The sequence below is a fragment of the Chelonia mydas genome, chromosome 6 (genome assembly GCF_015237465.2).
Source record: "Chelonia mydas isolate rCheMyd1 chromosome 6, rCheMyd1.pri.v2, whole genome shotgun sequence".
Lineage (NCBI taxonomy): Eukaryota > Metazoa > Chordata > Testudines > Cheloniidae > Chelonia > Chelonia mydas.
In genome coordinates, this window is record NC_051246.2 from 25906018 (window position 1) to 25933584 (window position 27567).

General features: G+C 41.9%; 1 protein-coding gene across 8 annotated transcripts in view; it reads left to right on the plus strand.

The window, feature by feature from the left end:
• Positions 1-3052: 3052 nt before the first annotated feature.
• Positions 3053-27567, plus strand: part of AP2A2 (adaptor related protein complex 2 subunit alpha 2) — a 102727-nt gene continuing 78212 nt past the window's right edge. For 2 of the 8 annotated variants that reach the window (XM_043547936.1, XM_043547937.1), the window contains exon 1: positions 3111-3271. In XM_043547936.1, the coding sequence (XP_043403871.1) occupies positions 3205-3271 (67 nt within the window). In that variant the 5' untranslated portion in view covers positions 3111-3204. Of the gene's footprint in view, positions 3272-14539; positions 14682-22021; positions 22027-27567 lie in introns of those variants that run through there. The other 6 variants (XM_007059724.4, XM_007059725.4, XM_037899603.2 and 3 more) reach the window with 6 other exon arrangements.

The following is a 27567-nucleotide window of genomic DNA, read 5'->3' on the forward strand; positions in this document are numbered from 1 at the left end:
ATACAGTCACCACAATTCTTAGAGCTCCACACACCACATTCTTGTTTGTCTCCAGAAGAAATGTCTCCACTGTGATTTTACAGCAAGATAACTACTAATTTTTCTTTATCTCACTGTAAGAAAAACACCTTTTTGTCAGTGAAGACAAAGCCTTAGGCTCATCCTGATTTTAGATTAATTCCTCAGATATCATGTATTTGGTAAACAGGAAAGCAATGGCTTTACTCACTCTTATTGGTACAGCAACATATCAGTGCTACAGTTAGAATATGTTCTCCATCATGGCATCCTGAAAACTCCTTAAATCTATGTGGTCCTGGGGATAGATAAGCAAACTAGATTATTTTTTCAGATGGGAAGGAAAGAAAGTTCTGACCTGTCTGAAGGAGGTAAAGGCTGGATCAGGATAGAGCATAATAAGTATTATTCCTCCAAATATTCCTACAGCTAGTCCAAAAATCAGGTCTAGACATGTTAGCCCAGGTGCGTGGGTGGGCATGAAGATCCCCAGGAGAATCTCATGATTGTCATGCGAGACATGAGAGCCTGAGAAGGTGTTTCAGAGGGGCTATGGCCTGCATATTGTAATGTCTCAGAATGGTGGTTTATATGACTATAAGGTACATTATCCATGTGATGCTTGGTGGTTTAGCTTTCTGACTCTTATGCACATTATAGAATCTTAGATGGTAATTGGGTGCGGGGGGAAGAGGTGCATCTAAATCAGACACTCTCCAACTGGGATCTTTTGACCGCATGGGACCTGTACATATTTTCTGTGGAGTTCACAAAATGCATGGATTTTCTTTCAACTATCATAAAAACAGATTAATATTTTCAATAATTAACAAAATAGAAAATGCATTTGAAGAGAGGTGGGTTGTTATGATGTTTTTCAAACTTCAGAACAATGTTTTTCAGATTCAAAAGGTTTAAGGATTCCTGATCTTGTCAAAACCGTAGAGCGAGTCAGCCTAATCCCTTTTAATTGCACACCGAATGTATTGTGCCCCTTCTTATCCATGGACTTGGAAGTATAATGTGTGGACTGACAGGAATGATTTCTTCTTGGTTCAGTTTGGTGAAATTAAAATAAATAATCGTCTGCTCTCACAAACTTAATGATGCTATTGTGCTTTTCAGGTACAGGAGCTGAGAGAGCATATAGTCTTATAAACAAAAGTACAACAGATGATAATGAGGAAGGATGGTGTTAGGGTTAAGATGCTGAATTGAGACTGGGAGATTTCAATTCAATTCCAAGCTTTGTTGCAAACATCCTGAGTGACTTTGGGCAAGTAACTTAATCCCTCTGTGCCTCAGTTCCCCGTCTACGAAATGGAGATAATAATTCTTCCATTTTCTTTTCTTGTACCTTTTTCCTGTCTTGTCTATTTAGATTATAAACAGTTTGGAACAGAAACTACTGTCTCTTGCTATGTGTATGTAAAACATTGGGACCTCCCCAACACTGGTTGAGGACTTTAGTTGCTGCTATAATAGAAAAAAATAATAAATAAGTAATGATGCTAGAGCAAATGTGGACTAGACAATATTGTCCAGCTGATGGCTTGTAACATGAATTCCTGTGTCCGGTAACAGAAAGACAAGGAAAGGTAATATATTTTATTAGACAAATGTTGGTGAAAGAGACAAGCTTTCCAGCCACACAGAGCTCTCCTTCAGTGCTGGGTACCACACTCGGGTACCACACTCAGGTACCACTGTTATGCTCTGGTGCCCAGACCCGGCAATAGACTACCCACACCTTGGGGGTGGCAGGGGGAGCTGGTGTTATTAATAGGGCTGTCAATTAATCGCAGTTAACTCACGCGATTAACTCAAATAAATTAATTGTGATTAAAAAAATCAGTCACCATTAATTGCACTTATAACAATAGAATACCAATTGAAATTTATTAAATATTTTTTGATGTTTTTCTACATTTTCAATATTGATTTCAATTACAACACAGAATACAAAGTGCACAGTGCTCACTTAATATTATTATTTTTGATTACAAATATATGCACTGTAAAAATGATAAACAAAAGAAATATTATTTTTCAGTTCACCTCATACAAGTGCAAACTCTTTATTGTGAAAGTATAACTTACAAAGGCAGATTTTTTTTTGGTTACATAACTGCACTCAAAACCAAAACAGTGTAAAACTTTAGAGCCTACAAGTCCACCTAGTCCTACTTCTTGTTCAGCCAACTGCTAAGACAAACAAGTTTGTTTCCATTGATGGGAGATACTGCTGCCTGCTTCTTATTTACAATGTCATCTGAAAGTGAGAACAGGTGTTCACATGGCACATTTGTAGCTGGCGTGGCAAGGTATTTACATGCCAGATATGCTAAACATTCTTATGCCCCTTCCATGCTTCGGCCACCATTCCAGAGGACATGCTTGCATGCTGATGATGCTCATTAAAAAAATAATGTGTCAATTAAATTTGTGACTGTACTCCTTGGGGGTGGGGGGAGAATTGTATGCCTCCTGCTCTGTTTTACCTGCATTCTGCCATACATTTCATGTTATAGCAGACTCGGATGATGACCCAGCACATGTTAGTTTTAAGAACACTTTCACAGGAGATTTCACAAAAAGCAAAGAAGATACCAATGTGAGATTTCTAAAGATAACTAGGGCCCTTGACCCAAGGTTTAAGAATCTGAAGTGCCTTTCAAAATCTGAGAAGGACGGGGTGTGGAGCATACTTTCAGAAGTCTTAAAAAAGCAACACTTCAATGCAGAAACTATGGAACCCAAACCACCAAAAATGGAAACCAACCTTCTGCTGGTGGCATGTGACTCAGATGATGAAAATGAACATGAGTCGGTCCTCACTGCTTTGGATCATTATCGAGCAGAACCCATCATCAGCATGGAAGCATGTCCTTTGGAATGTTGGTTGAAGCATGAAGGGACATATGAATCTTTAGCGCATCTGGCACATATTAAGCACATAACCCTCCTTGACTCGCCTTCCCCCCTCTCCACGCAGCAGGGGGCGCTGCGGGGCCCTGGCTCACCGCCTCCCCCCCGCCCCCACCTTGTTTTGCCGGCCGGGCTAGCGGGCGGGCCCCGCGCGCGCCTGCGCAGACGGGCGGAGGCTGAAGAGCCCGAGTGCGGAGGTGGTGGCGGTTGTAGCGGGTCTGTTTTGCTGACGGCCCCGGGCTCAGCTGCTGGGCCAAGATGCCGGCCGTGTCGAAGGGAGACGGGATGCGGGGCCTGGCGGTCTTCATCTCCGACATCCGGAACTGTGAGTGCGGCCGCGGGGCCCGGCTGCGCTGGGAACAGGGGGGCGGCGGCGGGCTGCTGCGGGTCCGCTCCGGGGGGCGCTTCGGAGCGGGGCCGTGCTCGGACGGGACGGCGCGGGGGCCAATCCGGGAGGGGCTGCTTGGGAGGGGGGAGCGGGGGCCGCCCTGGGGAAGGGGCTGCTGGGGCGGGGGGAGAAGCAGGGGCTGTTCTTGGAGGGGGGGGCGTGCTGACGTGGGGAGGCAGGTTGCGGGGGGGGGGGGGTTATGCTGGGGGAGCTGGGAGGGGCTGGGTTTGTATGGGGAAGGGGGCTGTGCGTGCCTTGCTTTAAATGGGGTGTCTTGGGGAGCCTGTACCGTCAGGGGACAAACAGTATGGGTGGGCTGGGACTCGGGCTTTCTATTATGATGGTGTCTCTATTTAAGTGGCTGTCTGGCCCGTCCTCCCTCTTCCCTCCCCATGCTAGTTTTGAGATCTCCAAGCGCTGCTGCGCCCTGGGGCTTCTTTCTTAGTGACCTGTGGTGAGGGGGACAGTCTCATTGTATGATGGCTAGTACCTAGTTCTTGGTTGTGTGGATAAAATGTGGATTGGGGTGGGGGGTTATTCCAAGTCCTCGGTTGTCATTTTAGCCAATGCAAAGGCGTGCAGTGTGTGTTAAGGAGGAAGACTCTGGCCTTGTTCCAGAGAAAACGTTGTGGTAGTGGAACTGATCTCTGTCCATTCCCCAACCCTTCTTCGTGGACACACTTAAATCTACTTTACAAGAGGGTTATATCAATTTAGCTTAATTCGGGATGCTACTGAATTAAGCTAAATCAATGTCAGTCGTAGGCCCGTTTAATTTTGCCCACACAGGGTGTTTGTGCCACTCTAAATTGTTTAAAAAAAATCTGTTCTTTAGACAAGTGTAACATGTGCAATCAGAGTTTTTGTCCCTGATCTTTGAGAAGCTCAAAGGTGAGGTGAAAAGAGTAATGAAAAGAAAACTGTGTGGCTGAGGGTGATGGCAAGGGAGGGATTGTATGTGTCAGAGAGAGAGTCAAACACACATACTCTGCTGTGTCTGATAAAGGGAAAAGGTAGGGGAGGAGGGGCGCATGCTAGAGAGAAGCCTGAATTCTTGGAGTTCTTTATGTGACCTTGGGAATTGGATTAATATTAAGCACAATGATAACTCTTCTTAAAATGTTTCCAACCAAACACTGCAAGTTCATGAGAACTCCTGAACACAAAATTAGTCATTGATCAAATGTCACTGACTTTCAATGTGTTAAATAAACTAAACTAACACTAAAGTGTTAACTTAGGTAAAACTCTTATAAAAAATTACCCAACAGTGTTACTTTAATATTCCTCCATGATACTGATGAACTAATGGGATCATTGAAGCCATTTGTCATTCTTTGAGTATATCTAATTCGCTTGGATACAAAACATGTAGGGATTGTGGCTTGTGCTACATGTATACAGACTAGATGAGAGGCAATATGATTTTTCACAATCAGAACTGCGCAAAATGAAAATTCCATGGCTGGAAGAAATTAAACTTTGCTTGCAGTTGAAGATGATTGGGACTCTTGGAATTGATGATAACTAAAAAGGTGGTGCTCATTTCTGCAGCGGTAATGATTGTCTTAGTGTTCCATATTGATGATGTGAATCTTAAAATACTGATTGGCATTATACTGTTTTCCTGCCTGGACACAGTATAAAAAAACCCCATACACTTTGTACGATGAAGACAAAATGCAAGCAGTGGTAATGGAGGCAGAGGTAGAAGAAATGACTCAGCTGGAGTGTGGATAAGGATGGAAATGGGGGCAGCATGGTCTTTAAGTAATTTTTGGATGTATCTATTATATAAACAAGGCAACAAGCAACCTATTGTATGGTGGTGACATTAAGGATCTCTAGCCTGCAACTGGAGAAGAAAGATGGTCCAGTGGTTAGGGCATTAGCCTGGGACTTGGGAGATCCAGGTTCAATTACCATCTCTGCTACAGACTTCCTGTGTGACATGGGGCAAATCATGTAATCTCTCTGCTTCCATTTCCATTAAAATGGGGTTAACGGCACTTCCCTACCTTACAGGGTATTATGAAAATAGATAAACGGATTGACCATGGGGCACTCAGATACTGTGGCAATGGATGGTTAGGCAACTAGGAGAGAGGTATCTAAGATGAGCCAGAAGCAGATTTTCTTATTTTTTCATTTGGTGGGCCCAACTATATTACAGATTTCCTGGTGAAATTCAGAGTCCTATGTAAACTCTGGGAATTCAGTGACATTTAACATGAAATATAACTGCTATCATGCTTAATACTGTAGTCACTGCAACCATTGATTGTTTTCAGGTAGTTGTCCAAGAGTGCTGCTATTCTGTTCTTCATAAAGACTGGTTATGCTAGCTCACACTCTGAGAACACATAGCATGTTCCTATTATTTGGGCTGAATTAATGGACCAAGAGAAAAATCAGGCAGGTGATAATGGAACCCAGAACAGATGAAACATACAAGAGAAAATTAATGGTCACACCAGTTTTTCCATAAAAGCTAATTTGGGCTCTTGATTTAGCCCTGTTAGTTTTGCACAAGGACTTGAATTTGGAGGATATGTCACATAGTAATAAGTTGGAGAAACTTAAAACGTGTAAGTGTCTAGTAATATTGTGAATCAAGTCTAGGCTCTGTATGCCAAGACACTGCTAGGATGCTAATAGGCAGACAAATGAATGTCATCAGCCTTAGAAGGACCCAGCTGAAGAGAAATAAAAAGGCCTTGCTTGTATTTGCTGCATGAACTAGGTTGGCAAAATGTAATTTTGTAATAAAATCAATAAAATATTCACCCTCTCATTCTTCAGACAAGTTTTTTCTTACTATACAGATGCTGCTATAAAACGAAAATAATTGAGCTTATCGTTTATATCTAATTCATAGCAGCAACACTGATCCTATATGAAGACTCTAGTGACTTTCTCTCACATTTTTCTCTAGTATATCCACTGTCTGCCTCTGATAAACATTGTTTTACTCAATTCATAATATAGAACCTGGTATTATTTTGTTTGCTACTAGTAAGCAAAATGTAATATAGAATTAAGTGCATAATTAAAATGAAGAATGCCTTGACAACTAACTAAAGCAGAGCAGTAATGATCCCTTTAAGTATTTCTAAGATAGCACTTACCACTGTTGAATAAAATAGAAGTTGATTCAATAAAAGATATAACCTCACCCACCTTGTTTATTACTTATTGCTGTCCGTTACAGTAATGTTTACATAGTGGACTTTGTTCTTCACCTCTCTGGGGTTTTCCAGCTTTGCGTACTTTTTCTTTTCTTGTAATCCTCATCTTTGTGGATATGACTGCAAAAAAGTGGCCTTGTAATATGTTACGAAAAGAGCAAAACTCAGGTTCAGCCTTGTTTTCTGGAAGGCAGTTCTACTGAGATGGAAGGCAGACTGGATTGAGTACTTTTCTCTGGATATTGTAAACGTCAATATGAGAAATGCTTGTATTGTTCCTTAGGAGTGCAGCTGTATTTGGTTGCGGATGAAACTGGTTGTGAATTAAACTCTGTAGTTAGGCCCTGTCTGTGTACGCCCTTAAAGATTAAAACTAGGACTTTGAATTCCTGCTGGATGTGAACTGGGAATGTGTGGTTGGGGCACAACCCAGTCGTAATATTTTTCATGGGCCTTTCTTGTTAAGGACAGTAAAGTCTGTGTAAAATGGATTTTACATTGCCTACATTCTCATCCACAAACACACTGAATTATAATAATCCAATCCAGAGGTGACTAGAACAAATCAGTATGGTCAGAATTTCATCCTAGAGGAAAGAACATAATTTCACAGGAACTGGAGACAGAAGGGTTTCTCACCACTGTTTCTGCCTGGAAATCCATAATTAATGATGAGTACAGTAGGATCTTGTACTGTCTTAACAAATATAGATCAAATGCTGTGGTGGAAGTGGCATTGTCTTGTAGTTTTTTCAGCATGCATTTTCCCTTTCCAGTATTGCGACTTCTGTCTTGTTTACATTCAGTTTGAGTCAGCTCTTTTTCATTCAGGTGCTGATCATAGTGTCTTCAAGGGCAGTGATTTCTTTTGGTAAGAAGTTGAGATAAAGCTGATGTTATGAGCATGTCGTTGGCAATGGAACTTGTGCCATTTTGTAACCTCTGCCAGTAGCCAGAGTATGCTAAGCTGTCACATCCCAAATTTAAACCTGATCGAAGGGTATAGGATGTCAGTGAATATTAACGTTGGAATTTGGTTGAGTATTCTTGTGATCCTTGTCAAGGAAAAGGAGGTTGGAAAGAGGTGGAAGCTTAAGAGACTGTCCTTCATTGTGCATAGTTTCATGAGCCCTTTACTGACTATCGCATGTTTAGGGAGGTTTAAATGTTGTCAGTTTGTCAGTAGGCTCATTTACTTTTGGGGTAAAATTTTCAAAAGTGCCTAAGTAATATTTTTAAAAGGACAAGGATTTGTTTTTGCAAGTAGTGACACAGGCATTACTTAAACTTTCCAGTACTTCCTGTACATGATTGGGAAACTGGATGGCTGCTGCCCTCTATTCTAGTTTGAATCTTCTGGAATTAGTTCTGTACGTGTGCGTGGGGGGAGGGAGGGATCTGTACACCAAGTACAGTTAATTCTACTTAAGTCAAAGGCTAAATATTTGACACACTTGTAATCTTGTGCATAAAGCGCACTGTCATGCTGGGTTTCAAACTTAACTCTGAATTTCTTGGACTCAAATTTTTAAGTGTAGATATTTCTGTTAATACTACTGTATTCGTGTCCTGAGGGATTCAGTGTATATTTGTATACAATTTAGATGGAAAGGTTGCAAGCAAATAAATTAGATGGTTGTTCAAACATTGCTTCTGTAACTGATTCCTTCCTTGTTATCACAAATAACGTTATTTGGATTAAGTGTGTTTGATTTTTATTTGTTAGTACTTGGGTGATAAAGAATGGAGGATTGGCTGCTTTTGCAGGTGCCATCGTTAGCAGTTGAAGAAGGGAGGCTGCCAGTTCTGGGCCTCCTAGCATTCCACAGCTAGACACTTGAGTTAAACTCAAGTGCCTAGACAAATTAACTTCCAAATCTCTGCTGGAATACTAATGAGACTCTCATAACAGATAAGCATATCAATAGATGTTCCTCCTGGTGTTGGAGCCTGGGCTCTGAAACCCAGTGAAAGGGATGGGTTTCAGATCCTGGGCTCCAGCCTGAGTGGAAATATCTATACTGCTATTTTTAGCTCTGTGGCCCAAGTCGGTTGATCTGGAATCTCAGGGTATGTCTACACTGCAGTTACACACCCATGGCTGGCCAGTGCCAGCTGACTTGGGCTAATGGGCTGTTTAATTGCAGTATAGACATTCAGGCTCAGACTGGAGCCTGGGCTATATGACCCTTTGAGCTGAGGGTCCCAGAGCTTAGGCTGCAGCCCTAACCTGAATGTCTTCACCACAGTTAAACATCCCCTTAGCCCAAGCCGCAGGTGCCTGAGTCAGCTGGAACGGGCCAGCCATGGGTTTTTAATTGCAGTGTAGACATACCCTTAGGGAGTGGGCAAGCAGATTGGTTTGTTGTCTCTGTATGCTATATTTATTTACAAATGTCTTCTCAGTCCCCATACATGTATTTGTGTAATGGTTTACAAAATTCTTTATATCTTTTGGTTTCACTGAGTGGACCATTATCTATATTGCATGGTTCTCTGTTTCGCGTGCACTGTCAGGATGTAAACAGCTTTTTTATTTGGGGGAGCTAGAGTTTAAAAAATAAACTAGCTGTTGAATATCACTTCAGTGAGTAGTTTTGTACCATGAGTAAATTTGTCTACTGCTGGTACAGTGTAAAAGGAATTTCTGTTCCAAACTGAGTAATTTCTTTCTTTCTTAATGCGATCCCTAGATTTTTTTTTTCTTTTGCCCGGAGAGAGGGAAAAGCCCCCTATTGTGTGCACCAGTACTGTAGACAGTTCCAGTAATCATTAATTTCTGCTCTAGACTTTATTCCTAAGTTTCAGAGCCACTTCATTGAAAATGTTGGTAGACCTTTTAAATAGCACAGACAGCGGTGGAGGTGGGAGAGCGGGTTGCTTATATTGAAATCGAGCTTTTTTTTTTCTTAATGTTGTCGTTTAAGGTTACAAAATGGCACTGAAGCCCTTTTAGGGCTAGCCTCTGCTCTCGGACACAATGTGAGATACATCCAACAACGCACAATTGTAATGCGGTAACTTAGTAGAGCTACTGATACTAACTCTTAGTACTTCTCCTCAGACTCCAGCTCTTCCCCATACACCAACCTTTTTCTCTTGGGCTCAATCCTTGGTATTGCAAAAAGTTCATTTTATCTTCTGTTAGTGATGTGATTGCCCCCTTCAGCATTCCCCAGTTGCATGGAGATATCTTCCAGACTACCTTTTCCCCACTTTGTTTCAAGAAAACAATCTCTATTTAAAAAAGATCAAGAATATCTCTTACACATTGTAATAGCGTCAGACCTTGGATTTATATTGGAATAAGCCAGACTCTCAAGCCAGATAAGATACTGGATGTTTTTATGTTACCTTTTTCTGTATTTTAGAAATCAAAAATAAATTATAACTATTGGCATTTTAAGAACTGTTTTCAGTTGCTTATAACTTTGCCAAATTTAAACTGCTTAGGCTGAAATTTTCCATGCAGGATGACTTTTGGAGAAAACTTGAGGGGAAAAACTAAGCCGTCTTGATGAATTTAAGGACTTTTTTTTGCCAATATTAAATTTTTAAAATATTTCTGAGAAACCCTAGCACCTTCATGCTTGGGGTGGGGATCGACACTGACTTCAGAGATGCTATTTATTGTCTCTGCAATCCACTCAAACTTTATATCAGCCTCTGAAAATTTCTGTTAACACATGCACATATGCTCAAAATTTCTATTTCTTGCTGTTTGGGCCACTGTGCTCCCCCCTAGGTAGCATGGATGAGGAAACTGGCTAATTAGAATGGAGCGGGATAAACTCCAGAGGCAGAAGGGGTGGCCTGTGTGGGGAGAATGGGATATAGGCAAACAGTATGCAACCATCCCTAGAGGGTATTCCTCCAGAACCTGATACTGAGCCCCAGCCTTCCTATGCTGTTAGCAAATAGCATGAAACCCACCCCCAGCAGTGTCTCATACCCCTTTAGAGGCTGGTCCACAAAGGATGGAAATCTGCTTGTGCTACCAATTACTTAATTAGCTCAAGTGGTACGGGTTTGTACTATGGATCTAAAGGTGCCAGTCCTACCATTGACTTATGGAAGGGTCAGTATGATTCCATATGATATTTTGTGTTTTCAGTTTGCTTCTTAAAATTTTTAAAGAAATGTATACCAGAAAACCACATTAAGACAAACATCAAGGTAGCAAAATCAGGCACTCAAGATTAGAAAAGAATTAAGGTTGCCTGCAGCCTTAATTTACCTCCTTATGGATATGCGTTATGGTAGTATTTAATTGTGACTACCTACTATTTTTTCCAAAGGACTCCTACTTCACTCAGCCCCCAGGATAGATGGTGCTTTCTGAATGGTTGCTCTTCAGTATTTTCTAGACATAAACGATGGGTATGTAGATCAATGCACTGAGCTTCTCAGAAGCTAATTCTAGGCAAACTCACAATGCCTAAAACACTGAAATTATTAAGTGTTTAAATTAAAAACTTTGTTTACTATATCTGTTAAATGTGTTCTGTGCACAACATCAAATCAAAATAGTTCTTGCAACATTACAGCCCTTTTACTGGAGTAGGCTGGCCAGTATTTAAAAAAAATAAATAAAAAAAAATTAAAAAATAATTGTTTTTCACTTGGTAAACCGTGACACAGCTTAATCCCTAAGGTCATAGTCTGTGGCATAGCTATGAATTGCACTTGTCTTCTGAGCCCCAGTTTAGTGCCTTGACCACAAGAGCATCTTGCCACAATTAGTTTATATTTCTGTATCCTACCATCTTCACCTTAGTTACTGTAATCTGGAGTCATTCAATTGTTCTTGCATAATGAGGAAACTTCTCCTCTGTTAACTTGTTCTGTATCCTACTCTTCAGAGGAGACGCTAAATCTCCTGTCGTCCTAGCAACAGATTTGAGGCCACCATGGCTATTCAAAGATCTCCATCTTCTCCCAGGAAACCAATGTATGTGGAAGTGTCACACGAAAAATAGAGCCTTTCTACACAATTAACTTCCAGAGGATCCATTTTCAGCATGATTGTACACTGTCAGTGTACAAATGTAGTTTCGCAAGGGAGGCCATTAAACTAGAAAATGTCTCCCTACACTTGAGAAGGGACTCCTAGTACACAGTTAATGATCCTTTACAAGTGATTAACATGATGTACAGAATTATTTTGATTCTCCTCCCCTCTCCCCCCCATGACATTCTGGGGAATAAGAAGCTGGGTCTGAACTGAATTTCAGACTTTCATGGGATATTAAACCTAAGATTACAAAAGCTGCTCACAGTGGAGCCTTCTAAACTAATAGTTGAAATGAAAAATGAATTTACTGGTTAAATGTATTGAGTTCTGTATAGTGTAAAAAAAAAAAAAAAAAAAAGCATATATTGGAATAAAAGATCTAAGACTTATTGATACAATGATGCTTTAAGGATTACTGAATTGATTACAAGCGACAAATCCAGGAACAGTTTAATCTCTTGATTGTCATTTGTTGCTTAAGTTTTGGAGTGATAAGATGAGCTTTGTCTGTGTCAAAGTAACTTGCTACCCTTAAAACTAAGACATCCCTTTCTAGAGCATGGCATAATGCAATCTTCTGATATAATCCTGACATATAGCATGCCTAGCTCCTCTCTTGATTTGGCCAGTCAGTTTAATTTTAAACTTGACATAAAATGATCCCATCAAATGTGCTTAAATTGTGACCTTATCCAGATTCAGACTTTGAATCAAATGAGAAGTTACAACACTCCAAAAAAATAAATATTTACATCTGTTGTTCTTCCCAAAATGGTAAAACCAGAAACTCAAGTTATGCAAGTTATCCACACAGTATATTGCTGTCTTCGTCCCCTGCAGATGTGTTTAACAGTGCAATTTTAACTCTTGTTTTGATGTAAATTTTAGTGGCAATGTTCTGGTGACAACAACTAAAGAAGTTAAATATAAGGATGATTTTGTTCTACGTTATAAAGCGGGGGAGGGTTCTTAAGAGGATATGTGTACCTATCGATATCTTTTGTATGGTTGTAGCCATGACTCCTCGCCCCCTCATGATTGCTAATGAAAATGGAAGTTCAGGTTTTCTGTGGAAAAAATAAACCATTACAAAACATGTTGCCCAAGAAATGTTTTAAAATGCTTCTACTCTCTCCCTTTCTCTGATTGGTCTTACAGAATCTATTTTAACTCTGGATGTGGTAGGTCTTATGATTTAGCTGATGCAAGGTAATGAGTAAGAAGCTGTGAATAGAATAGTGCTACATCTTCATTTCATTAACAGGTTTAACAATAGTAGACAACAAATTATGTCAGATCTAAGAAATCCAGCTTTAGATCACATGGCCTCTGAAACGTGTGTTTTACTAAGTTTTGGACCATTTCATGGAAACCGAGATTTCCAGTTCAAATGGAAATCGACCCATCTGATTTCAGAACTGTGGGATAATGTAGCAGTTCTTCAGAATCCAAATACTTTGAATGTGTTTTAAGGGCTTGTCTACACTGTGGGGTAATGCGCTGTATGGGAGGGTGATTTCTAAAGTGTACTAATGAGCTGTGTTTTACTTGGTCCATGTAGACTCTACTGGAGTGCAATAAATGTTCTCTAGCACGCATTCATGTCATATTTTTTCAAACAGCACTGTGTTACAGTGCACTAGACTAGGGAACCTGTAGTGTGCTCCAGTAAGGTCTGTGTGGACCAATTAATGCACAGCATGTTCGTGCTGTTGAGAAGTCACTTCCCCCTTACCCCACTGTGTTGACAAGCTCCAACTCTAATATGTTGTTGCAACACTCTGTACTCTTGCCTCAGCTATCTTTGCAAATGCTTGCTGTTGTTACTACAGTGGTCTCTGAGATGCAGGCGTTTCTGTCTTCCAGTAGTACATTGATTCTGTTGCTCAGTTATCAGAAATGAGGCACAATTGGAGAAAGTAGCATTTCAGCTTCTGTACTTAATCTTGACAACTGCATCTCACATGTTTTTCCAGCAAAAGCAACATTCCATCTGTTTGGTAAGGGTGCTAATGGTAAATGGTGAACAGTGGTGCTGAGAAGAACTGCTGGAGGGTTTTACCTTAACTGATCTGAATAATGTAGGTAAAATAGTTAAGTTTGAGTTAAATTTCTTCCTCCTGTCTTAGACCTGTTGGGCTTCAGCAACATGGGGCGGCACAGGCCAATGCTTTAGAAATAGCTATTAGCATTTTAAAGGCACTCCTGGGGAGTGGGGACAGTACTGCAAGTCTGGCTTCATGCTTAGAATCATCAAAATATGTTTCTTAAACTCAAATCTTTCTCTGTATGGTTAACGACACTTACTTATCTCCCAGCAACAGAACTCTTCCAAATGGAGATATGAAATAACGTTTTTTTTAACTACGAATCTCCACCCTGAAAATGAAGACCGTTAACAGCCATTTTTGCTATGGAAACCTATATTCCATTGCACTTCTTTAAAGTATCATCTTGATGGAATGTACTTAGAGAAGAAAGTGAGAGCTGCTGCTAGAGACACAGGAAACATGAGACTTCCCCTGAACATTTTTAAACAAGTTTCTCTTGAATTTTTAGCTTAATGTAAAATCCAGAAAAAATGCCAACAGCTTGTTTTTAGGCATACTTTTTATCTTCTGATGCTATTCCCTGTGTCTCCAGATGCTGCTCATACTTTTCTATCTTTTTTCAGGCACTTTCTTCCAAACTTCTCCCCAGCATTTAGTTTCAAACCTAGATTATCTGTCCCCCACCAAATTTCATACATGCATTTTCCCCCTACTGTGTGCTGAAATGGGACAGGTGTCAAATCCCTTGAGGGTACTGTTTTTATACTTATTTGCCTTGAGAATGGTGTTCCTCTGTGTCTGGTTTGCACATGGGAAAATGGGTGCAATGTGGAGGAGAAGCAGAAGAGTGTAGATTGGATTAGGGGAGTGCACGCTGAATTTTCCCTCTGGCAGAAGACACAACCCACTGTGTATCCTTTGTGGTACTGACCCAGGGGCTACCACAGTCAGTGGAAGTCATTGGTAGAACTGCTTTTAAGGAGCTGGCAGTGGGGAACAGTGTGGAGGTGCAAGCTTCCCACGGGACTCTTGAGATTGGCCAGTTTGGAACCAACCTACTCCTTAGGTGGAAAAAGAGAGAGGAACTCATTGAGGTGAGTAAAACTAGTAAAAGTCTCTTGAAGAGATTTCACTCCTTCCTGTGAAATAGCATGCATGGGAGGAACAGGGCCTTAGTGATCATGTAGTTGTTTAATTAACAAAAGAGAGACTTTGGCCATATTTCAACTGCAGAGTTAACCTAGGTTTACACTTGAGTAACATTGATCGAGTGAGAGTAGCCACGCTGCAAAATAATGTTCTACCTGTTTTGTGTTAGCAGCTGACAAGTTGTGCTAACTCGAGCTGTAGCTTATGCCTCCTGACAGGCTGGCCAATTCAAGTTAAAAGCACCACCACACTGAAGTTGCACGTTCTTCTGTGTGAACAGGACTCTAGTTAATATGAACACTTAAGTTGCAACTCAGGTTAACTTTGCAGTGAAGACAATCCATCTGAAAGCTTTCCCAGTTTTTTTAATACTATATAATGTCTATTAAATGACTACATCATTTAAGGCACTTGTAAAAGATCACTTTTTTGCTTTTCTCTCTTCCTCGGTCTATCTTTTTACTCAGTTTTCCTCCTTTTTCCTTTTAATGTGTTCTCTGCTTCCCTTTCTTCTCTTAGTACTACTGATTTAATTTTTAGTATAACAGTACTTTGCACCATCTAGGGGTCTAGCAGAAGCAGTAAAAATTAACTAAAGCTCATTTCACGCTGGAGCTGCAAACAGCACTAACTAGGAACAGCAAAACTAGAACTTGAACGATTCTCCTTGGGCAATTAACCTGGAGAGGATATCTGAAACATAACCTGTATTTCTGAACAATCATCTTCAACTGTTATGATCTTATCCTCCTTTTGTCCTTTCCTCATGAATTCTGAAGATTTTGTTTCTCGGTGGGTGCTTACTCATTAGGGTAACAATGTTAAGAGCAAGCTTTGAGCCTGAATCACCAGCACTTAATTTATAACGAGCCTAAGGATTTATAGGGGTTTGATGGACCTACTATGTATATCTGACTCCTCTGCCCCCTCCCCCCCAACTTTGTTGTAATAAACTGTTATTATCTACTGGCTTTGAAATATGAGGCCTGACGGACCAAAATCTGGGCGACGTTAACAGAGGCTTTTGTGGATTGTCACTGAGAGAGTGCAGTTTAGCTGCATCAACTTCTGTTTCAATCATGTCTGAGCATGCTTATTGTCATCCCCAAATCCCTCTGAAATAAGCAAGTTTAGAAACTGCAGATGAATAAGGAGACTACATGGGCAAAGCCAGAGTACTTTTCGCAGGTTCAGCTGGCATTCTGTAAAATCTTTTTAGAATAGTGTAATAATGTAGCATTGATCTTAGAGATGTTGCCATAATCTTATGAATGTGTTCACATTGCTTCAGAAATATGACTACTTAATTACTGATTAGCGAGAGGGGAAATAATTTTTTGGTGAATAATGCAGAAGTGCAAGAGTAGAAGCTTTAGGCTATTTTCATCAGGGTATTTCTTTCTTGAAGCTGTAATTTTTGCGGTAGGAATTAATGTCTCCTTAAATTAATTTACCAGGTGAAGTTCAGATGTCTTAAAAGTAGCCAGATTTGAACTTCTTGTGATAAATGGTTTATCTGGATTTTGGGAAAGTTGTACACTTAAGTGGTGGGTGTGGGAACATTATATTCTCACTGGAACTAGGAATTCTGTTACATAGACCAGATTTTGGCATATTTCACTTATGATGATGCACTAAGTACCAAAACAGTAGACATTTCAACTAACTCAGGAGTAAAACCAAATACACTGTTTATAAACTTGCACTGAAATATTAAGTGGGTTATAATTTTCATATATGGATATCTTTGTGTCACTTGTGTTTAGTTCAGTTCTTGCTGTCTTTCACTGGCTGTCATAAAAGCAGACTGGAGGTTATTGGGGTTCTTTCATTGGAAATAATATGGATCAATGTAAAACTGAGAGCTTTCTATTGATCTAAATAAGTTAGCATGCTAGTCCCCATCTGTTCACTCAAGTGTTGCCCAGAAATGAAGTGGAAGACATTTGGCAGCACATTTGAGGAAAATAGGTTAGAAAAAGGGGAAAGGACTCCTCTTATTTTGGTCAGAAATTCATTGTCATGTAATAGCACATATAAAATGCCCATCATCATAGTATCTGTTACATTAAACACCATCAGCAACTATGTAACTACCCTACCTATGAATTCTACCTGCTCAGGGCAAAATTTTCAAAGGCACCAGGTGCCCAACTACCTATTTTGCCTTTGGAAGATCTGCCCTATGGCTGTTCAGAAAAAGAGGACTTTTTTGGTCAAGCTTACTCCCTGCAAGGGCAGGATGTAGTCTAATGATTCGGGTCCTAAGATAAGCACCTTGCAGGCAGCTGCTACGGGGTGCTATAAGTCTGTGCAGTCTGTTTGTTTTCCCCCCTTTCCTACCCCTTCACCCTGCTGTTCCAGATAACCAGCTGCATGTCAGATTAGGGAGAGGAGGAGGGTGGAATTGGCATCATACTTCATGAAGCTAATGACATTCTCTGTAGGGAAGAGCTAATCCTTACTGTAGTTTTGGCATCAGTGTTCTTCCATTGCTGATTAAAAGGAATAGTTTTCAGTGTATTGGTGCCAGAGCTACTCATAATAGCAGTTCAGCAGAGCATACAATAGGTACTTTAACTACAAATTTACATGAACCTTTCCATCAAAGTGAAAAGTTGCCATTTAAAGGCAGGTGAAATGAGTAAAAATAATTTGTATTTATTATACTAAAACTTAGTATAATAACCATGCTGATATCAATGAGTTACTGCAGGGGAGTTTTTAAAGCCTGTGTCCACTGTCAGTGGGCATCAGGAATTCAGGACTTCCTTGTTCTCAATCCTACGCTTGGTTCACTAGACCATTCTGCATCATACTTCTGAGTGCCTTTCCTTTGGCCCCAAAATCACATTAATTGGTCAGCAGAGTATTTAGCTGAGATGGAATTAGTCTGTGAGTGTGTAATTCTATGGGCAGGTTGATAGAAAGGTGTGTGGGGGGGGTCATTTCATTCTTAAAAATCTGTGGAATCATAATTTCAGTAGTGTCATTCTGCAGCATGCTGGGGCAGCGGGGACTTGCTGCCCTCCTCCTCTCTTCTCCCCCCACGGCCCTGTAGTTGGTGAAAATTTTGATAATATAATTTCATTGGAAATGGGCCGAGTTGTTATCATTCGAAAGTCCTTTTTCCCATGAGTACAAGGGTACCAAACAAGACAGACCTAGACCAATTGTGTAGATGTTGATTTTTAAACATTTTCTCAAATATACATATTTTTAATTGTACTTTAACACAGGCGTGTCAAACATGTAGCCCTCACAAGTTAAATTGTGGTCCTCCTCTGACAGCACTGTTACCAGTTAATGCTCACAACATGCTACCTGGTGAATTTTTTTTTAATATTACAGATTACTATAAATGGAAGGAGGGCTTCAAGTTGATTTGCCATCATTGGCAAAAAGGAAGTGTATCAGTGATTTTGATTATCACTTTGTTTGTTATGCCAAACGAGTTGTAATGAGGCACTTGATAAGATGTCAGCACCCAGCCAGAAATTAGTGAAATCCATCTGCAAATGGTATGCACATACATTACGTAACATAATTACAATCCCTAAGTAATTTATTACAAAATCCTTGTTTTTACTTTGGTCTTGATCATTTTTAAGGCATCAGTGGGGAGACAGAGTACCAACTAGTAGCTAAATCCTTGGAGAGTACTGCTGCAGAGGCTTGGTTAAACACAGCACTCAGTGGCACCTTATGTGCACCCATAAACTGAATTTTTGGCAAAGTTGGAGAGGAAGTACATTAAGCATTAGGAAAAAATTGAAGATGCTGGGACAAGTGCCAGCTGTGCGCAAGACTCGTCTTATGCTATGTTCCATGGCACACATTTTGAGAGGAACACCGGCTTCTTCTAGGGTAAGCTGGAAGTGCAGAAGCATCCATTAATCACAGTTTCAACACAACAGGTGAGAATTTGTATGACAGTCACACTTGGTGAGAATGACTTAAGTGGGTACACTGGCCCAAAAGAGGCCCAAGCATATGACATTGCATATTATATTGAGTGCTACAGCAGTAATGCATGTAATGTGTTGTGTCAACAGGTAAAATCAATAGAAATAAATAGACTTTTTTTAAATTTTTACTGCAAATTGTGGGACTCTGCTAGAGTTCTGAATTGCCTTGTCGTGGCTCTGATGGATGGGAAAGTGGTGGGGATGGCTGAAGTGGAGGCTAAGAGCTAAGAATTATGTGCTTTGAATGGGATTGAAGAGCAACAAATGTTTGAATAAGACAGAACACTGCATATGTGCCCAGCAAAAAGCAAACTAATGCGTATCCTTCATGGTCTTCCTAAACCAGCACCTACTGACAACATGGTCAGTACCTTATGCTAGCAGAGGCCTTTCAGCATAGCAATCGTAGATAGTATGGCTGAGATGCAAGTTCTTAACAAACCAGAAACTGTTAACACCTGCTGAGATTTGGCTGAACATTTCATTATAAGGCTACCACGAACATACTGGACCTAGGATGAAGTCCATCTCCTGTGGACACACGTGTAAAGGAATCAATTAAAAATCTTACCAGAAAGAAGAGACTCCATGGTATTGGACAGGTACAATATAAAATCATTGACTCTACAAACACCTCTAGTGTCAAAATGAAGAAGCTGGTGTTTTGTAATTGCAGAAAGGATGGGTTAACGATGTACTTTGAAGGAAAAAAAGAATTGCTCGAAGAATTTCATCATCACATGGCATAATGGCGATGCTACCTTGCACTCTATGTAGTTTCTTCATAGTTCCCATGAGGAGGCTGACACTAAAATGATCTTGCATACCATCAATGCCATAGAGAGGTGCTGCTAAACGCTAGACTTTTGTACGTGACAGATGTTGTAGTGCTTTCTGTGAGATGCTTTCCAAGACTTCTGCAAGGTTCTGTTTTTGTGCCTGCTGCTGGGGAACAGAATTGCTGTTTCTGTCAGAGATGATGTGTTCCCATCACTCGCACCATTAAAAGCTAAGAATATAAGAACATAAGAATGGCCATACTGGGTCAGACCAAAGGTCCATCCAGCCCAGTATCCTGTCTACCGACAGTGGCCAATGCCACGTGCCCCAGAGGGAGTGAACCTAACAGGTAATGATCTAGTGATCTCTCTCCTGCCATCCATCTCCACCCTCTGACAAACAGAGGCTGGGGACACCATTCCTTACCCATGACTGTGCTGCCAGGTTTCTGGGCCCTTTCAGGATGTGATACTGCTGGAGGGTTGGTTGCAGAGACCAAATTAACTTACTGGAAGGTATTTGATTCAGCCTCCAAGACACTCTCCTAGCTTTGAAGGTACTCAGAATGGCTGAGATATCACTGATGAGGTCATAAATGCACTGGAGGTGTGCATTTACTGAGTTTACTGTTTGAAGACTAACATTGTGACACTTGCAGAGCTACACTGATGGATATTTTCCAAGAATCAGACAAAGGAGAAAAATTTATATCTGCTATCAAGAGGGCAAATTATCAAGCAATGGAATAGCTCTGGGATGATCGAGTATGTCCAAAACTACCCTCCACTATCTGGCATGGAGAGGTCTTGGCAAATGGACTGAGCACACCAGTTATGTGTGAAATACCATGCAGTCCAGTATCAGTCCTTCAGCTAATCAAATGCTTGTGAACAAAGACCAGATGCACACCACCCTGCAAACGTTTGGCCAGCAGCCTGCCTTATACACAGATGTGTGGAGTGCAGACAAGGATTGGTGAGAACCATGTCTAGCAGCAGTGCTCTAGATGGAGATGACACTGATGACTTTGATGAATAAATGTGTTCAGTCCTACATGTCAAGGCTAACTTCCCTAGCACTACCAAAATCAGTATCTTCTTTTATGTAAGCAATGCATCCCTGTATAGAAGCATAATTAACAGTTCTGGGTTTGTCATGTTTGGTACCATTGTGTTTGTGGGAGAAAGGACTTTCAAGTGATATCGAACTTGACCCATTTCCAACAAAATTATATTAAAATTCCAGCAACTGGAGGACCTGGGGCTGGGAGGGCAGCAAGTCACTCTTGCCATGTAGCAGAGAGTGACACCATGAAAACGATGATTCTATAGATTTATACAGATCCGATTACACCTCCCTTTACCTGTCTATCACTAACTTGCCCACGGAATGAGACTTTACTACATTATACTCCTATAGACTAACCCTGCGTAGCACTTTCCCTCCTACCTTACTCACAAATATGCTTAGGAATTTAACAAAATGTAGGGTTCTGTGGCTCTGGCTTTATACATCTGCCTGTGGAGCTAGTCAAAGTGGACTAGGTAACACACGATTAGGAAAAAAGTGGTATGCTTCCAACTCTTGCCATCAGTGTACATTTGTCTTCTATAACAAAGTTTTTCCTTAAAGAAAAGGCCTAGAAACTTCTTTCAAATGAGAGCTGAAATTCTACTTGAGTACAGATCTACTGGATAAGGTTAGATGGCAGTGCCACAGAAATATTCAGTGATACCATTGATTCACTGGAGTAACTTGAGTGTAATAGTAACTACGAAATCAGGAAACTTGTGTCCATATAGCTTAAACAGCACACTGGGTAGAAAGTTATCTAAAATTCAGTTGTAGTATTACAGTTCCTGTAGAATTAAACATAAGTTGGTATTCAAGTTCAATATGCTTAGGAGTTTTAGCAATCGGTCTCGTTAGTGATATTAGAACAGTGGCTTAAGACAGCAAATGAATCTTTTGAAATGAAAACCTTTTAGACTGTCTCGAATGTAGAAATACTCACGGAGGTGTTACCCTACTGGATCCTGAACACTTGCTGGACCAATTGCCCTTTAACTGTAGCACATCTACACCCAGATAGTATAGGCTCTGCCATCTACTATTACAGTTAAGATGGTGATTCAGTAAGATGCAAATCAAAGGAAGGTAAGCAGAAATTCAAAATAATTGTGGTGTCCGGCACTCGGGTCTTAAGTAGTCCAGTTGAATGCCAACCATAAAGATCAGAAATTAAAGAACCAAAATAGTATTCGGAATAGCAGAGTAAAGTATCTTACAGTCCAAAAAGTAGTTCAGTAATAAAGGTTGTGCATAAAACATCCTGGTGTTCAGGGTAGCTGTCTGCATCTAATATTTTCTGGAAACTGCTTGATTCCATATTAGGGTATGTCTATGCTACGAAATTAGGTCGATCTTATAGAAGTCTAATTTTTAGAAATCGATTTTATGCAGTCGATTGCGTATGTCCACACTAAGCGCATTAAGTCGGCGGAGTGCGTCCTCACTACCGTGGCTAGCATCGACATACGGAGTGGTACACTGTGGGTAGCTATCCCACAGTTCCCGCCCATTGGAATTCTGGGTTAAGCTCCCAATGCCTGATGGGGCAAAAACGTTTGTCGCGGGTGGTTTTGGGTACATGTCGTCAGTCTCCCCTCCCTCCGTGAAAGCAACATCAGACAATCGTTTTGCGCCTTTTTTCTGTGCAGACGCCATACCATGACAAGCATGGAGCCTGCTCAGCTCAGCTCACTGTCATCGCAGCTGTTCTGTCCTGGGTGCTGCCGTCAGCAGACGGTGCAGTAGGAATGCTGAGCATTGTCATACACCGCTTCTGCTGCAACTCTGCTCTCCTGCTCCCCAGCGACAAGCTCAGGGGATCTGTTCTGGTCCTCCTGGGTGCTGTACTACTGCTAACAGTCGTCATCCACCTTTTCTGCTGCAACTCTGCTCTCCTGCAGACGCCATACCACTGCAAGCATGGAGCCCACTCTGCTCACCGTCACCGTTGCTGTTGTGAGCATTGTAAACACCTCGCACATTATCCTGGAGTATATGCAGAACCGGGCTAAGAGACACCAGCACGAGGAAGATTTTGATGAGGACATGGGCACAACATTCCTGAAAGCACGGGATGTGGCAGTTGGGAAATTATGGCGGCAGTGGCGTGGTTGATACAGTGGAATTCTGATTCTGGGCCCGGCAAACAAGCACAGACTGGTGGGACCGCATAGCGTTGCAGGTATGGGATGATTCCCAGTGGCTGCGAAACTTTCGCATGCATAAGGCCACTTTCCTGGAACTCTGGGAGTTGCTTTCCCTCACCCTGAAGTGCAGGAATACCAAGATGAGAGCTGCCCTGACAGTTGAGAAACAAGTGGCGATAGCCCTGTGGAAGCTTGCAACGCCTGACTGCTACCAGTCAGTCAGGAATCAATTTGGAGTGGGCAAGTCTACTGTGGGGGCTGCTGTGATCCAAGTAGCTAATGCAGTCATTGACATTCTGTTACCAAGGGTAGTGACTCTGGGAAACGTGCAGGCCATACTGGATGGCTTTGCTGCAATGGGGTTCCCTAACTGTGGTGGTGCGATCTTGGCACCGGACCACTTTGCCAACTAGTACATAAACCGCAAGGGGTACTTTTTAGTGGTGCTGCAAGCACTGGTGGATCACAAGGGACGTTTCACCGACATCAACGTGGGATGGGTGGGAAAGGTGCATGACTCTCGCATATTTAGGAACTCCGGGCTGTTCGAGCAGCTGCAAGAAGGGACTTACTTCCCAGACCAGAAAATTACTCTTGGGGATGTTGAAATGCCTATAGGTTTCAGAGTAACAACCGTGTTAGTCTGTATTCGCAAAAAGAAAAGGAGTACTTGTGGCACCTTAGAGACTAACCAATTTATCTGAGCATAAGCTTTCGTGAGCTACAGCTCACTTCATCGGATGCATACTGTGGAAAGTGTAGAAGATCTTTTTATACACATAAAGCATGAAAAAATACCTCCTCCCACCCCACTCTCCTGCTGGTAATAGCTATAAATGCCTATAGTTATCCTTGGAGACACAGCCTACACCTTGCTCCTACGGCTCATGAAGCCATACACAGGCAGCCTGGACAGTAGTAAGGAGCAGTTCAACTATAGGCTGAGCAAGTGCAGAATGGTGGTAAAATGTGCCTTTGGACGTTTAAAAGCTCACTGGCGCTGTTTGCTGACTAGGTTAGACCTCAGCGCAACCAACATTGCCATTGTTATTGCTGCTTGCTGTGTGCTCCGTAATATCTGTGAGAGTAAGGGGGAGACCTTTATGGCAGGGTGGGAGGTTGAGGCAAGTAGCCTGGCATCCGATTTTGAGCAGTCAGACACCAGGGCGATTAGAAGGGCACAGCAAGGCATGCTGCGCATCAGAGAGGCTTTGAAAACCAGTTTCATGACTGTCCAGGCTTCGGTGTGACAGTTGTGTGTGTTTTTCCTTGATGTAAACCCGCCCCCTTTGTTGATTTTAATTCTCTGTAAGCCAACTACCCTCTCCTCTTCGAAATAAAGTAACATTTGTTTTGCAACCATGCATTCTTTCCTTCTTTCCTTCTTAAAAAAAAAAAAAGAAGAGATAGCAGACAAGGTAGCCTGGGTGGGGAGTGGGAGGAGGGAAGGACAAGGCCACGTTGTTTATTGTAGCCACATTAAAAATCAAACTGTTGGTTTGAAAGACAGCCTTCTCTTGCTTGGGCCATCCTCTGGAGTGGCTGGGTGCCCGTAGCCTCCCCCCCCCCCCCCCCCCCCCGCACGTAATTGGACGTCTGGGTGAGGAGGCTATGCAACATGGGGAGGCGGTTATACAGAGGATGCGGGGGGGGTGGAGGGGCGGCTGTGCTCTTGTTGGCTTTCCTGCGGCTCCAACAGACGCTTCATCATATCCGTTTGCTTCCCCATTAGCCTCAGCATCGCTCCCTGCCTCCGCTCTTTGCCCTCCCTTAATTCTTTCCTGGCCTCTGCCACTGAATGCCTCCATGCATTAAGCTGTGCCCTATCAATGCGGGAGGACTGCATGAGCTCAGAAAACATGTCATCGCAAGTGCCTTTTTTTCACCTTCTAATCTGCGATAACCTCAGGGAGGGAGATAAGGGGAGCACAGAAACATTTGCACCTGGGGGGAGATAAAAAGGGAGAGTAAAATTGGGTTGGCTTCTTACACCTTCATAACATTTCGGAATGTTTTCAAACTGCATCACCCCCCTTTCCCAGAGCAAGCAATGGGTTGGGCTTCACATTTAAAAGGAGAGGCTGCAGTATTCGGGTAGATGTCCTTTTACTGTTCCCTTACAAAAATTCCCCTATTTCAACCAGGTGACCGTGAACACTATTGCTTTTAAACCCTGTATTGTAGTTACAAATGTGCAGTCACCAGAGGTGCCTTCTCCGGCTTCAGGGTCGGGGATCCCGCCTTGGGAGGGTATTGGCTCCAGGGTGATGAAAAGGTCCTGGCTGCTGGGGAGAACGGATTCACCGCTTGCCTGTTGCGCATTCTCCTCTTCCTCATCCTTCTCCTCTTCCTCATCCACAAAATCCTCCTCCGTGCGGCATGAGACTACCCCCTTGCAGGGGTCCACGGACAGTGGTGGGATAGTGGTAGGGTCCCCCCCCTAGAATGCCATGCAGCTGTTCATAGAAGCAGCATGTATGGGGCTCTGACCCGGAGCGACCGTTTGCCTCCTTTGTCTTTTGGTAGGCTTGCCTGAGCTCCTTAACTTTCACGCGGCACTGCTGTGTGTCCCTGGTGTAGCCTCTGTCCAACATGCCCTGTGAGATTTTGGCAAATATATTTGCATTTCTTCTTTTGGATCAGAGTTCTGCGTGCACAGATTCTTCTCCCCATACAGTAATCCAGATCCAATGTCTTCCTTTTGGTCCATGCTGGAGCTCGTTTGCGATTCTGGGACTGCATGGTCACCTGTGCTCCTGAGCTTGCCGCACTGACCAAACAGGAAATGAAATTCAAAAGTTCCTGGGGCTTTTCCTGTGTACCTGGCTAGTGCATTGGAGTTGAAAGCGCTGCGCAGAGCGGTCACAATGGAGCACTCTGGGATAGCTCCCAGAGGCCAATACTGTCGATTTGCATCCACGCTACCCCAAATTCGACCCAGCAAGGTCGATTTTAGCGCTACTCCCCTTGTCGGGGAGGAGTACAGAAGTCGGTTTTAAGAGCCCTTTAGGTCGACAGAACGGGGTTGGTTGTGTGAACGCGGTCATTTTTAAATTAACCTAACGCGGCTAATTTCGACCTAACCCCGTAGTGAAGACCAGGCCTTTGTTTGTACAAGCTATTTCCTAATCTGTGGAGAACTAAATGGCAAAACAGCCTCCAGATACGCCATGTGTGTGATACGATCATTAATCTTGATTAATGAAGCCTTTACCATGTATAGTGTATATTCAAAGCCAAAGCTGCTTGTTGGCACCCCTTTCTTCTGAGCAACAATATTAAAGCAAGCAAGTTTGGATTAGAATCTCTATCTGCAGCACGTGGACAGTTTTTTAGATAAAGTATTGGCTTCAATCCCAGTGTTTTTAGCCTTCTCTTCAGGAAAGGAAAATGTGCATCTCTTTGAGAACTGCAGGATAATAGCTGTTAGGTTGTGTAAGCTTCCTCTTAGCAGAGAATGAGCTGCCAAGTCAGGGTTAAGTGAGTACTTAAAGTTGCATCTCCTTGGAGGGTTCCATCTCTGCAGATATCTATGGAGGAAGTTGCCTGGGCACTTAATTAGGGGAAAACTGGTTCCAGTAAAACCCATAGGGTTAGGAAAAAAACTCCCCCTCCTCCTAGAATAGTATACTGCAGAGAGCAGCATCTTGGGTTCCTAATCAAGGTCTTTGTTCTCATTTTTAAACCACACAGAACGTTCCTCTGTTAGTTCTTAAATGCTCTAAAACTTTCTATAATTAGCTCTAATTGAGACTATTACTGGTCACTAAACTCTACTTTCCATACTCTGGAGTTTATCTACTTTTTACTTTGTTATATATGATGCATTTAATGCCATATCTAACCAAATTCGGGTGTTGAGACTTGCACTGTTCAGCTTTACAGCCCAGTTTATTAAATTCAGTAGCTGGAGCCATCCCTGCACTAAGATATACCTCCTTGAAGTTGGTGATTAAAGAAAGCATTGCAAGGAAAAGAGCTGTCCTTAAACATTCTTAACTCTTAAGGCCCTGAAATGCCTTGCAACTAGATGAGCCAAACCCAGTTGGAAAAACAAAGGAAAGATCATAAGAACAAATGGCTTTGTGCAGCTGAGAATGATACATCTGTATTAAAGCCTGCATGTGTGCGCCTTGGGCATCAAATGTAGCATGAGCGATTTGCATTTGTCCATGAAATGCATGCATTTACTTAGTCTGGCAATGGCAGCAATTTATCTTACTGGAGCAGCTCGCTTATTTAGTAAGTATTGAATAATGAACAATCAAAATATCTTAAATACTTGGTCTCAGAACCCTGGTTTCTGCCAAGCTGATGTCATAGATCTGAAATGTCCTGTAACTGAACAAACCAAGAAGGATCAATTAATATCTCGTCTTTAACTCCTCCCTCTCTTGTATCTTTCCAAAATGCTCTTCTGCTCTACTGGTTTCTAGTAAATCTAGCTAGTTCAGATTAGGCTGTTTTAGAGAATTATAATATTTATCTGATTGTGGGCTTATTTACTGTTAATTTTTTTATCGGCTATTTACAGTAATTTTCATTCTCAAAAGCATTGTTTTTGACTGCCTGTGTTCTTCATCGGTTTTGTAATTACCCTGCAGCTTCGGGAAAAGAGGTGTGTTGATGGAGACTGAACACATTGTACATAATGAAGGAGGGTGGGTGGCAGGCTGTAAACTGTTAAATTCTAAGGGCATGGCTACACTTGCAGATGTAGAGCGCTTTGAGTTAAACCAGCCTTCGGAGAGCGTCTGTCCATACTGACAGCTTCAAGCACACTGGCGTGGCCACGTTTGCAGCACTTACAGCAGGATTGGGAGTGGTGCATTATGGGCAGCTATCCCAGCATGCAAGTGACTGCA